Here is a 13,877-nt window from a genome sequence, read left to right as displayed (position 1 = left end):
AGCTCCGTGCTGGACTTGGGGATTTAGAGTTTTGAATCCTCTTCCTTTCCTCTCTGGCAGTGTATTAAAGGAGTTTGAGCAGGTGCCGAGACACTTGACAGATGAGCTCCACCTCTTCTCCCTGGAAGACCTGGTCAAGGTCAAGAAAGGGCTGCTGGTGCCCTCGCTCAAGGACGTTCTAAAAGCTTCGCTCGCGCACGTGGCCAGCTGTGAGGTGAGGGTTTGCCTGGGGCAGGGGCGTCCCTGAGCTGTCCCTTCTGCTCAGGGCCTTGTTGGTGTTCTGCATTTACCTCATTTAAGCCCACCAACCCTGAGGGAAGTGCTAGCAACACTATTTACAGAGAGGAAAATGAGGTTCAGAGCTGTTAAGTAACAGGCCAAGATGGCCCTGCTGCTAGGTGGCCGGGCTGGGATGCAAGCCTGGGCCAAGCGACTTCTTAGTCTGAGCACCCAGCCCTACTGGGGCCTTCCTCCACTCCCGTCTGCGCTCACATGCTGAATACAGCCATGTGGACTCAGGATCCAATGGAACAGGAGCTCTGCGTCTAGACGGACTGAAGAATTGCAGTGCAGCTGTCAGAAACAAAATTAGATTGTTTGAGAATACATGTTTAAAATCAGGATCTTTCTCTGGTGCATCAAACCACCTTGATATGAAATTTCTCTGTGTGAAACAAATGCACATTTACATTCACAGCAGTAGGATAAAACATCCTATCCCTTCTAGAGGCTGGAATCAGGGACAGTGAAAAATTGATGCTTATAAAGTTCTGTAAAAGTGGTAACTCAGCTTCTCCATCAAAAGAAACCTCACCAATGCAGACTTTTTTTTTGACTTTTCTTACAGCTGTGTCAAGGAAAGGGCTTCATTTGTGAATTTTGCCGGAGTACTGCTGTCATCTTCCCATTTCAGACTTCAATGTGTAGAAGATGTTCAGGTATCTTAATACCTTAATAACGTAAGCTCAATAATAGCTTAATAACTTAAGCACAATATTGTTTCTTTAAAGTATGATGATGTTGGTGTGTGCTTGTATGTTGGATTGGAGGAATAAAGTTTGGGGCGCATGAAGAAGAGTGTTCGGGTGGGGCAGGGATGACGGTGATGTCTCCTGGTTCAGGATTTGGAGAGAGGAGCTGGTCCCTGTGTTTCTTATGCCTTGAGACTTCTAGCCCAGGGCAAGCTACAGCGCCCCAGTTTGTAACTGGATCATGCCCAACGCTGAAGTGTTGTCTCTGGCTTCTTTTGCACGACAGTGGCAGAGTTGAGTTATGGAGACCGTATAGCTCAAAAGGCCTAAAACATTTACTCTCTGGCTCTTTACAGAAAAGGTTTGCCAACCCCAGTTCTACTGTATTAGTGCCCGAGGAAATCCCATGCTCTCTAAACGATTTCATGGGAGAGATCTGGTAATGAATTCGGCCTTCCCCCTGGATATGAGCAGGTCCTCCTCTTAGACCACTCCAGTGTTGTCTCCCCCAACCCAACAGGCAGTGTTGCAGGATGGGTTTCCCAGCAGAGAAACTCTGAGGCAGGGATTTGCATGCAGAAAGTTCACTGGGGCCTGTTCTTGGGCTCAATGCCTGTGGGGATGTGAAGGCAGCAGGCCTGGGCAGAGGGAGAAGCTGAACGGTGGTGTGGTTGCATTGAAAGCTTAGCACCTCTCCTGGGGAGCTCTGGAGTGGAGATGGCCTTCAGCACTGTCCCGAATTGAGGACAAGGGGCCAGCCGAGCCTTTAAATCCCATGTTGACCAGTCACCAGATGCAGGCCAGTGCCAGCAAGGGGACATGACCTTGAGCAAGGCAGCTCTCTCTAGTTTGGGCCATCTCCACAGAAGGGATGCTCCCTCCTGAGCCATCAGCCACCAAGACTCTCAGCAGCTTCGGGATGGTCTTTGGGAGGCTCTGTAGCATCCGCTACACCAGGCTTTCTCAGCCTCACGTCCATGACCTACTGGAGACGTTATAATCCCTCTGAGTGTCAACCTGCCTGGTTTCTGTTTGGAAGACTCTGGCTTCCGGATTCAGACCCCAGGATGGGGATGAGTGTCTGTATATATGTGAGAAACCAAGACGTTCCGTTTGCTGATGGCTGCGCCCCTTTGCTTGCAGTGTGCAGAGCATGCTTTCACAAGCAGTGTTTCCAGTCCTCTGAGTGCCCCCGCTGTGCAAGGATCACAGCTAGGAGAAGACTTTTGGAAAGTTTGCCCTCCACGGCGATGTGATGCCCCTGAGTACTGTGAAAAAGACTGTTCAACATGCCTTGTCACACCGATTTGTGTCTGTTATTGATAATATTGTTTTAGATATCAACTATTGTATATTAAGAAAACAAGTGGCCATATTCTCTTTATTATATATATTTAATTTTTTAAAAGAATGAAGATTATTATTAAGCGAAGGGTTGTTACTGGTGGTTTTGTTTACAAATGTTCAATGTTTTTGCTGCTACTGTTTTTTTTAAATAGTTTTTTTTGGATAATTCTTAAATTGTATTTGAAAAGTTGTATTTAGCTAATGTTGGAGCTTATTTTTTATGGATCGTAACTGACAAGATTCAGTTCCTCTTCCTGTAAAACTTGTTTTGTGAAACGGATTGGTACTTTCAATGAACAAAAATGCAACCAAAAATGTTTGCTCAGGGTTTTTTCCTGACTAAATGCCATTTTGTAATTGTATCAGTCTTACAGATTTCACTTATTGCAGGGTTTGTGTAGAGAGTACACATTACTTCGACAGTCACGTTTATTTCAAGATGCGTTTGAGTTGCTTAGCAGTGCGTGGAGGTGCCGTTTGGAGCTGTTGCCTCTAGATGGCGCTCTTTCAGATGGCACAAATCAAACCTGTGTTTGTCATCCCTATTCCACACACTAAGTCAAGGGATGCACGGGTGAGCAGAACTTCATCCCTGCGCTTTAGGGTTTTGTCTCATTGATATAAAACTGAACATAAGGTATTTGGACTTAAATTGTGGGAAAATACTGTTAACGAACAATATGATTCTAGTAATAACATTGAAATCATAAACAGTAATTAAAAAGGGTAGCTGAATCCCTAAACTGTTATGAATTTCATTTTCCTAATATTCTTTTTATTTATATGCTTTTTTGAAACACCTGAGCCTTTTTTCCTTCTACCTTCTATATACTTTGACCTACTTGAGAAAGGGCCCTGGGGCTGGGTGCTTTCCCGTCACATCTTGAATGGAGCGTGGGTATCATATCCCCCAGAATTCACATGTCCTAACTAAACCAGCTCTGAGTCAATTTCCAAACAGCACAGGCAGGCAATAAAGCGGTCCAGGTCATCCCCTAACCCCATCCGTTCCGTGTGTGTGTGTGCGTGTGTGTGTGTTTTCAGTGGGATATTATTGAGCACATGAAAGAAATGAGTGTTTCCTAGCAATTCTCATCCTGTCACCTGTTCTCCCATCCCACATGCCTCTGCCAGAGCTGTGCTCCCATTCGTTATTTAAGCCAGGTCTCTTTTAAATAGAAATGTAGGCACACGTGATAAGATAAATAAGATCAAATTCAAAACAATGTTTTATTCTTACCTATAAGCTTATATTCCCTGTTGGGCATCAAGGGTTGGGGTGGCAGGTTTCTGTTCCTTATAACAGCTCTATGAGGTTCATGTGAGTGTCTTCATTTTACAGGTAAGGACACTGAGGCTTACAGAAGAGAAATAACTTACCTAGGTTCCCACAGGGCATGCATGGTTGAGCTGGGATTGGCATCTGAGTCTGCCTGCCTCCGAAGGCCGTGTTCATAGCCCCTGCTTCTTCTGTGGTATCCTTTTGAGACAATTAAACCAAACCAACTTTGATTTGTAAGTGCTGGTCAAAGCTGACCTACTGACATTGGGCTGAGTGCTTGCTCACAACATTCCCTTGTGTTGACTTAAGTTGCTGTGGCTTGTGCATTGTCTGAAGGGCTCTGTGTTCCTGCTGCTGTGTTTGTAAGGCACTGGTGAGTGTGTGTGTGTGTGTGTAAGAGAAAGAAAGAGAGACACACACATCTTTGATTTGAGGAAGAGTGCACAGCAGCTACCAGGAAGTGATGCTTTTGACTCTCTATTTTGAGGAAGGATGAGGTAACCACTCTATGGGTCTGGCTGAGACACGCTTCCTCCCCACCGCGGTACTTGAGGCTCCTTACCAGTGAGGTACGTGTTAGAACAGAGAAGTGACCTCAGCCCCCGTGCAGCACCCTGTAGGGAAATAATTAGTTGTGACATCTATTGCTTTCTAATGAGATTTACCCCTTGCCTAGTTTTCTGTGCAAACTCTTCCTTGGCTGCCGGAAGGAAGATGAAGACTTGGGCTTTCTCATCAGGCGTCAGCCACCGTGAGGCATCAGCTTGCAGTGCTGGGATCACAGTGATTAATTTTCTGCCTTTACAGTATTCGCTTGGGAAATTCTAGTAACACATCCTTTAGAGTCATGATTCGCAGCTGCAGGTAGGGAGTTATACCAAGGGACGTGGAGCGAGGAGGGGTGAGCCATCCAGAAGACTGGGGTGTTGATTGGGTGAGAAGTATTGGATTGATTCCCAGGTCTGCCACTTCCTACCTGGGTGACTCTGGGCAAGCCTCTTAAGTTGTCTGAGCCTCTATTTGTAAAATGGGGGGTAATAAGTATATACAGTTGACACGAGGATTAGAAATGGAAATGGAGCTCTCAGTAGAGGGCCTGGTACAAGTGAGGGCCGAATAGGTGGTAATGATTAGGTCTACAAATGAAAACTGAGTTATCCCACCTATTTTCTATATCTTTGGTAAATTACTCTCTGAGTCTCAGTTTAATATGAGGACTAGAACAATACCTACTATTGTGAGTTGAATTACGTTCCCCAAAATGTTATGTTGAAGTTCTAACTCTAGGTACCTGTGAATGTGACCTTGGAAATAGAGTCTTTAAGAATGTGATTAAGTTAAGATGAGGTCATACAGGATTAGGGTGGACCCTGATCCAATGACCCATGATCTTATAGGAAGAGGGAAATTTGGACAGAGAAATAGACCCAGAAATCACCGGGAGAACACACGGTGAGGGAGGCAGAGATTGGAGTGATGCTTTACAAACCAAAGAACACCCAGGATTGCTGGCACAAGCTGGGAGAGAGGCGTGGAACAGATTCTCCCTCAGAGCCTCCGGAAGCAACCAGTCCTGCTGCCATCTTGCTTTCGGGCTTCTAGCATTCAGAACCATAAAAGGATAAATTCCTATAGGTTTGTTCCACCCAGTTTGTGGTAATTTTTTACAGCAAGCCCAGGAAATGAATATACCTACCATTTGGGGTTGTTTGGGGGGTTAAATGATGATTAAGTAGCACGTGTAGAAGAACTGGCATAATTTTCGGCAAGTGAGATACATTGCAAGTTTTGGACCTCTTACCTTCAGGCGTCAAGACACAGAAAACGGATTCTGAAGGATAACGATGACATAAAAACCAATACTTTCTGTAGATTTGTGGGTGTCTGTATAGCTAGAGATCCCCCAAGCCCAGAGCAATAGCAACTGCACACTACTGCCTCTCCTACCTCAGCTCATAAGTGTTGGAGGGGGCTGCTTACCCTCAGGTGTTGGGAGACAGCCATGAACTTGGAAGGTGGTGGTTTGAGTCCTGGTGGAGGGGGTGGGGGAAGGTGGCTGTTACCTCACATTAAAAAGCAGATGAATCATCTTGATTTTCAGATGTAACAGAAATTGAAATACAGCTTCAAATAAATCTTGAGTGAGGCCTTGATTGTGAGTGTTAAGAAGTCCCCTCTCTTCCCTTGTTGTCTGCCGAGGGCTGGAGCAGGATTGTCACGGGACAGTGAGGGCACCTGTTCCTGCCCCACACTGTCCTCACTGCTGGCCCCACTCATGGCGGGAGGGCCACTCACTGCATGGAACAGGGGGACAGGTTCCAACGGCCCTGCCCAAGCCCAGCTTCATGTGGAGGACCTCAGAGGGTGAGAGAGGCTGTTAAGTAGAGGCTGTCATAACGTCCTATGGAATAACCTTGCCTGTGAGTGACCTGTGGGCAGGTCACCTTTGTAGCCCTTGCTGTAGGTATTTCGAGTGTACAGTCCTAGGAGATGGGGAGCCAGTCTAGAACAGGACTCCATCTTCAAACCAGGTCTGAGGCATCACTGGGACATCCATCAGGATGATGGGAAAGATCCATGTTGCTGTGGAGAAAGATCCGTTACAGAGGCCAGGAAGAGGATAACCAGAGTACCTGTTAAAGTTTAGACTCCAGCTGGAGGCTGAAGGTGCCAAAGAGTAAGTTGGCAGTACTGTTGTCCAGCCCTGGGGCCAGAGAACAAGGCATGGAGTCTGAAACCAAGGTGCTTACAGTCGCCCCTAGGGATGCTGGCAGGGCCAGGGCAACGGGTGAGGAAAATGGAAGTCAGAGCGCATAAGTTCTAAAGTTGAAGAACAAAGCACAGCAGGAGTGACAGGTTCCACTTGGGACTCTAAGAGGGATCATGGATCCCTGAAGGCTCAGCTAGAGTCCAAATTGAAGAGAAGGGAGGGAGGAGGCTCAAGGAGAGGAAGAGCAGAACAGAAGCATGAGGTGGGAAACATGGGCTTCTCGGGGGAAGGCCGAGTAGACCAGCATGGAACTGAGGGATGTGGCTGGGAATGAAGCCGGAAAGGTTAGCAGAGCCCAGAACACGGAGCCCAATGAACATGAAGGGGTTTGGGCTCTACTGGAGCCAGAGAGGCTTCAAAGGATTTTGAGGGAGAGAGGGTCATGACTCAACCTACACTTAATAAGGAATATAATGCTGGCTCTGGGTGTGGGACGGATCAGAGCAGGAAATGAAGGCTGACCAAGTGATGTGATGAAGTCCTGAATTAGGCCTGCAACAGAAGAAATGGAAAGGAAAGGATGCTTGCAAAAGCAGGGGACACCTAGCAGGTGATCGAGGCGCTCGTCCCAGGCATAAAATTCAAGGGAGACCCCAAAAGCCAATATTCAAGAGAAATCATGTTTTCACGCAATATTTAAAAAAATCAAGGTCAAAAAACTCCATGATGAACAAAATATCAAAATTTCAACTAGAGACAGGACCCTACCCTCCACTGGTCCAACTTGGCCTCACTCATCTTACCCAAATCCCAGCCTGTGGGGAGGACATTGAGGAGACACAGTAGTCGGAGGTTGTTGAGCCTGGAGAGTGGGGTGGGGGAGCCCCAGAAGATAATGGAGGTTGTAAGGCTGACTAGGAAGAAGGTAGCATGTTAACTAAGAGGTTGGACACGTGTAGGGGAGAAGTTTGAGCTGACAGCGAGGCTTCCATGGAAAAGCTCGGCAGTCAACTAAGAATGAAGGTCTGGAGAAAAATAGGGGCCTGAAGTCCCTGAGTTGGGGTAGGGATGGGTAGGATCACCCAGGAGAGGAAGAAGGCCTGGGCAAGAACCTCTATAAGAGTCATCTTCAGGAGCTGGAAAAGTGAGGGAAGAGGAGGGGAGGGCCTGTGTCAGGGGCTCCAAGAGTTTTATTTTTTCTCACCAAAGCCCCAGTGCATAGTTGTATATTCTGGTTGTAAGTCCTTCTAGTTCTTCTACGTGGCATGCTACCACAGCATGGCTTGATGAGTGATGTGTAGGTCCACACCTAGGATCTGAATCTGAGAACCCCAGGCCACCAAAGCAGAGCATGTGAACTCAACCACTATGCCACCAGGAGGGTTGCCCAAGAGAGTTTTGAGAACAAAAAAATAGGATCAATGACTGCGAAGAGTTCTGAGAGCTGTTTCCAGTGGAATAATGGGATAGAAGCAGATATCAGAGTTTAAAGAGAAGAGAGAGAGAGTCTGTGTGTGTGTGTCTGTGTGTGTACATGTACAATATGTTGAAAATTGGGTGAGGTTGGGAGGGAGACAGGAGGGGAAAAGCCCACCGCTAAAATTTGCAGAGCTTATACAAGAAAACAAATGCAGACCCACATGCCACAGAACTAAATATTTAAAAACTAAACAAAATATGCTATATCCTGCTACCATGATAAATCTACCTTCATCAGGACCTGGGAGGGCAGGTTTGAATTTCTAAATCTCAGACCGTTGGTGCTTTGCTCTGGCACATGGTGGCTCAGGGATAGCTGATGAATGGGTGAGGTCTGCCCCCTTTCTCTTTGTACCCCTGGCTCCATCCCACACACAGCTGCCCCTTGGCCTTGGTGGGCAGAACGCCTTAGCACAGTTCACTGTCAGAAGATCGGAGCAAGGGAAAGGTCGTCAGCTGCTCCTGGAAGTGATCTAGGGCCACTGGGCGGGGAATTCTGGGGTACACAGAGCACCATCTAAAAGGAACGATGGAGCCTTCTGACGGGCATGTCCCTTTGGCTTGTGTCCCATCACCTGTGGGGAGGGACATAGCCAGAGGAAGGCGACAGCAGGGCCTCGAGTTCCAGGATTGGACACACTGCCCCCAGGCAGAGAGCCCGGGAAGAGCAGGAGCATGGAGGCAAGAGCTCAGTGGGGCGAGGATAAGGGAACACCCCTGGGACAGAGAAGTCTGGAGGTGCAGACAGAGGCCTGAAAACGTGCAGAGGAACGTAGAGAATTTGCCTACCTCAATGATTCATCTCTTGGATCCTTAGTCTTCTCAGCCAGGAGAGCTGCCCGCAGTGTGTGAGGAAGCAGAGAGCTTGTCTTCTGTTTTGCGCTGTGGTTTTCCATCATGTTTGCAGTCTGCCCCCATGACATCACACATAAAAAACTATTTTAGTTTCTAGTGAAGTGAAAAAGGGAACTATGATTCCTCTTTTCAAACCAATTGGGGAATTATTTATTTAAAGATAGAAGGCTTTAATATTTGTTTTAAGGAAGCATGCTTATAAAAGATGTTGACAAATGAGACAAGGCAAGTCTCCACTTCACCCTCTTTTGGAGATGACCTCTCGAAGGCTCGTGACTGAGACGCTTCCTGTATGTGGTGTTAGGTTGATGTTAAACTGGCTGACACCTGGTGGCAGGGACTGAAGTCCCAAATTCCTTCTTGACATGTCTACGATGTTCTGTGAACCAGAGAAGAAGCTGGGTGCAGGGAGGCTGCACGGATGCATTAGATCGCCAGTCCTGGCTTCCAGAGTCACGGGCCTGCAAACCACTTTCCACCCGCAGAGCTCTCCTGTGACTGCCCCAGGCAGAGATAGAAAAGCTTCTAATTGCTTACTTGAGAAGTGTCCCCTTCTGCCACCTCCCTACCCCCATTACCTTCTTCTCATCCTCAGTCCCATTCACTTTAAACAAACTTCAACATTAAAAACAAATTAACGAAGCCATTCAATAGGCCATTACTGAGGAAGTACTGTTGCCAGGGACACAAAGATGCCTTTGGAAAAGTACTTGACTATAGACTCCAGTTACCTAGATCCGAACTCTTTCCCCTGTACTCTACTCATTATGGACTCCACCAGTGTCAAACAAGAGCGTCTTGCCTAACCATTGAAGATGGAAGGCTCTGGGGAACAGTTTTTCTATCAGTATCCAACAGAAAATGGCTTATTAGTAGCTAGTGGACAATCTTTATTATATCTAGTTAATGAACAGTGGCTCCATTTAACCATGGGGCTCTAAGAAAGCCAGGAAGAAGGATGTGTTTACAGCTTGTAGTATGTCCACCAGTACCTGGCTCTCCTTTTCTTTATGGGCACACAGTTAAATTACATGTCCTACCCCTGTTGTATCCGAGTGAGCCAATGTGGCTGAAGGTGGCTAATGAAATACAAGTTGAGGTGGTGTACATTACTCCCAGTCTGGCCTTAAAATATCCTGCTTGACTTTCCATTCTTTCATTTCTCCCTGCCTGTTTGTAAGTGATAGACTATGTGACAGAAGAGCCACATGATGGAAAAAACCCAGACCCCTGAGCATTGTTTAAAACAGAGCTGCTCCAAATCATGGCACCTGCATTGGAATTTGCACAATTAAAAATGAACCCCTATTTCATAAGGTTACTGAGATTTTTGTGTCCCTCTAACTGCAGGATAACCTAGCCTACCCTGACTAATACAAGCGATCTTGATGCTGTGGTCAAGTGGATGAGCAGGTGAGGGGTGGGTCTGCCACACAGATGGTAAAAGCTATTCTACTACCTATAAGTTATCCACTACTATCTAGTATCCTTTATATCAAAAAGTGAATGAATAAGCAGAGGGAAAAATTCTTTGACTTCATATACATCTCCATTTCCACTTCTATATTCTTTTTCGCAGCAACATTTTTGAAAGAACAGTCTTTAATTTATGTCTTCCTTTCCATACCTCCTATTTCCTCCCTTATCTAGTCCAATAGAGTTTCTATCCTAACCATCCCACCTAAATTGTCAAGGTCACTAGTAATATCCTTGTGACCAAATTCAATAGTCATCTCATTGTCTTCATCTAGTCTATCTCTGAGGACCATCTGCCACAGTTGCCTGCATTCCTTTTTTTTTTTTTTTTGAGCTATGATCATAATATTATTTTAAAAATATACAACTCCAAAAATAGAAAAACTGGACTAGAATGAAATTCACCATTTTACTTTAACGGTAAATATCTTTGTACAGTGGGATTAGAATAATTTTTTTCTTTTGTAAGGTTTACTATATAGAACACCTATCATTTTGAAAATCAGATCAGCAGTACAGCTGTATAAAAGAGAGTGATGCTTCCATTTCTGCTGCCCATGCCAACAGTGAAGAACTCAGATTAGCTCTTGGGGACACCTTTACCTCCATCTTTATTGGGTCTGGTGATGGAGGTGCTGCCAGGGACTCGAAGCTCCTGATTCTCTTGGTTATTTCACTAACGACCACGTGAACAAAGGTTACCAGGACTGCCTGTCAGAGGGACCAAATGGACCGAATGCATCTGCTCAGCTTCCCCCTGGAAGCCTTTGGAACCTCTTGAAATGGCTTTTGTGGTTTCTCTCTTCTCTCTGCAGGCCACTCCTTCCTGGTCTTGTTTGCTGGTTCTCCTTTTTTTCTCCATTAATCTCTAATTAAAGACAGAGATTCCAGGGCTCAGTTTTAAAATCTCTCTTTTTTTCTCTTTGGATGATCTTATCCATTGAAATAGCTTTAAGTGACTCCCAGATTTATAGCTTCAGCCCTGACCTTTCTCCTCAGCTCTGGAGTGATGTAATCAACCAGCTCACTTGAGAGCCAAGCTTGTATTTCTCTGCAGTCTTTCCCATCTCAGACAATGGCGCCACCATAGATCCAGTTGCTTAAGCCAAACACCTACGATTCATTCTTGCTTTTCCTTTTCCCTCACTCCCCAGATCCAGTCTATCTGTAAATTTCATCAGCTTTACCTCCAAAATGTGTTTTGATTGATGACTTCTCACCACTTTCACTGCTGTTGTAACAGTCCAAGCCACCATTTCCTTCCTGGACTTCTCTTAGGTCGGACCAAATGGAATTGCTGCTATTTTTATCATTTTGAGCCAGAAAATGGTAATTTCACATCGTTCAACCTAATTAATAGCCTCCTCACCATCTCCTGCTTCCACACTTGCTCCTCTTCAATCTACTTGCTGCACAGCAGCCAGAGTAGTCTTTATAAAAGACATAAAGCAGGGTGTGTATGTCCCGGGCTTAAACCCTCCCAAGTTTCTCCATTGCGTTTAAAATTAAGTCCAAATCCCTTACCCAAGTCAGTTCCCTGTTGGATTTGACCTCTCAACCTCCTGAAAATTCCACGCTTTCCTCAGTCAGGCACATCTCAAAAATTCCTCTTGCTCCCTCCTTGGTTCCCCCTGACTGCACCCTCAAATCATCCCACATTTTCTCTTGGGATGCAGTGAATTACAGTGACCCAGGGTTTAGAGCCAGAAAAGTACTTGGATCCTTTCACTTCCAATTCTGTGATTTGTGGTAGGTTTTTTGAATTTCTCAAGACTCAAGTTCCTTATTTGTAAAATGGTGATAACCTAGCTCAGAGGGCTATCTTGCAGATTAAATGATGTAATTTACTAAAAGTGCTTAGCACCCTGCCTCCCACTTTGTGTATAAAATCAGTTTACTCTCTGGCCTCCAAGCCACCCCGCCTATCCCAGTGCATCACCCTTTTCCTTTCTGGGTCATAGTTTCTCAATACTTCTTGATGCAAGTCCTGGGATAACTCATACATCTCAATCACATCTTTCCTTCCTATTCATCTGACCCTATGACTCTTCCATAAGAATAATGTCAACCTCCCTAAGGGTTTCCTTTACATCTGATAACTTGTCTTTGGGACAGGCGGGTGATTGCCTTGGCCCATGGGCATGATGAGAAGGTAGAGCAGAGGATGAAGTCAGGAATTTGAAGGCCAGCTCAGAGACTTTCAAGTCAGGTACATTCAACAGGGCCTTTAACCTCTCTGAGTCTTTTCTTCTTTATCTGGAAATTGAAGTATAACACCCACTTCGCAGGGTTGTTGTGATAACAGAAGATAATATAAGCAAAAGTGCTATGATGTAAAGCACTGTAGAGACGTAACAGCACAGTTACCTTCTTCTGATGCTAACAGTCATGAAAACCTACTGCCCGCCTGCAGTTTCCCCTCTCGGAGCACAGGCGAACTGTTGTTGGCTCTCCTGAGAGTCACTTCCCAACAAACCCTCTTTCATTCTAAGAGAGTGGATTGGCCACATTTTGGCTGAGCTTCCCTGGGCCTCATCTTTGGATGAGAGAATTGGTGTGGATAGTGGCACAGCTCTATTAGAGTTGCCAGGTTTAGCAAAGAAAAAGACAAGACCCCCAGTTAAGTGTGAATTTCAGATAAAGAATAAGTTTTAAGTATAATTTCAAACATGAAGAAAAGTTGCTAGAATATATATTGGCCATAGAATTTCTACCTATTTTTGTTTCACATTCATCTATCCTTAACATTTTGCCCATATGTTTCATCATTTACGCTCTCTCTCTCATTTATATATGTATCTATTCATATATATGTAAAATATATACTTTTATATATTTTATATACTTTTTAATATATATTCATATATATGTAAATGCATACTTTTATATATTTTATATATGTATTCATATATATGTAAATATATCCTTTTCTGTTGATGTATAATTGACATATAACGTTATATTCGTTTCAGGTCTACAACATTATGGTTCAATATTTGTATATATTGAGAGATGATCACCACAATAAGTCTACTTAACATCTGTCACCATACAAAAATTTTTTTCTTGTAATGAGAACTTTTAAGATCTACTCTCTCAGCAACTTTTCTTAACTATAGTCACCATGCTATACATTATTACATCTCCATGACATTTATTTTATTTTATTTTTTATTTGAGTTCATAATAGTTTACACCATTGTGAAATTTCAGTTGTACATCATTTCTTGTCCGTCACGTGTAAGTGCTCCCCTTCACCCCCTGTGTCCATCCCCCTTCCCCTGGTAACCACTGAACTGTTTTCTTTGTCCATGTCCTTGTTTATATTCCACATATGAGTGCAATCACCTGGTGTTTGCCTTTCTCAGTCTGGCTTATTTTGCTTAGCGTAATTCCCTCCAGGCCCATCCATGTTGTTGCAAATGGGATGATTTTTGTCTTTTTTTCTGGCTGAGTAGTATCCCATTGTATATATAAACCACATCTTCTTTATTCAATCATCAGTTGATGGGTACTTGGATTGTTTCCATGTCTTGGCTATTGTGAATAGTGCTGCAATGAACATAGGTGTGCATATGTTACTTTGCATTGTTGATTTCAAGTTGTTTGGGTAGGTACCCAGTAGCGGGATAGCTGGGTCATATGGTATTTCTATTTTCAGTTTTTTGAGGAATCTCCATACTGTTTTCCATAGTGGCTGCACCAGTTTGCATTCCCACCAGCAGTTTGTGAGGAGGGTTCCCTTTTCTCCATACCC

The 13,877-nt window shown here is 44.7% G+C and overlaps 1 protein-coding gene across 1 annotated transcript in view; it reads left to right on the top strand.

Annotated features, from left to right (window-relative positions):
- RUBCNL (rubicon like autophagy enhancer) overlaps positions 1-3,009 on the top strand; it is a 28,996-nt gene extending 25,987 nt beyond the window's left edge. Inside the window, exons 12-14 of the mRNA XM_046665148.1 lie at positions 61-214; positions 848-938; positions 2,115-3,009. Coding sequence (XP_046521104.1) covers positions 61-214; positions 848-938; positions 2,115-2,227 — 358 coding nt within the window. The 3' untranslated portion in view covers positions 2,228-3,009. The remainder of the gene's footprint in view (positions 1-60; positions 215-847; positions 939-2,114) is intronic.
- Positions 3,010-13,877: the final 10,868 nt, after the last annotated feature.

Source organism: Equus quagga, chromosome 6, assembly GCF_021613505.1.
Source record: "Equus quagga isolate Etosha38 chromosome 6, UCLA_HA_Equagga_1.0, whole genome shotgun sequence".
NCBI classification, from domain to species: Eukaryota; Metazoa; Chordata; class Mammalia; order Perissodactyla; family Equidae; genus Equus; species Equus quagga.
Note: the sequence above shows the minus strand (reverse complement) of the source record. Positions and strands in the feature narration are given on the sequence as shown.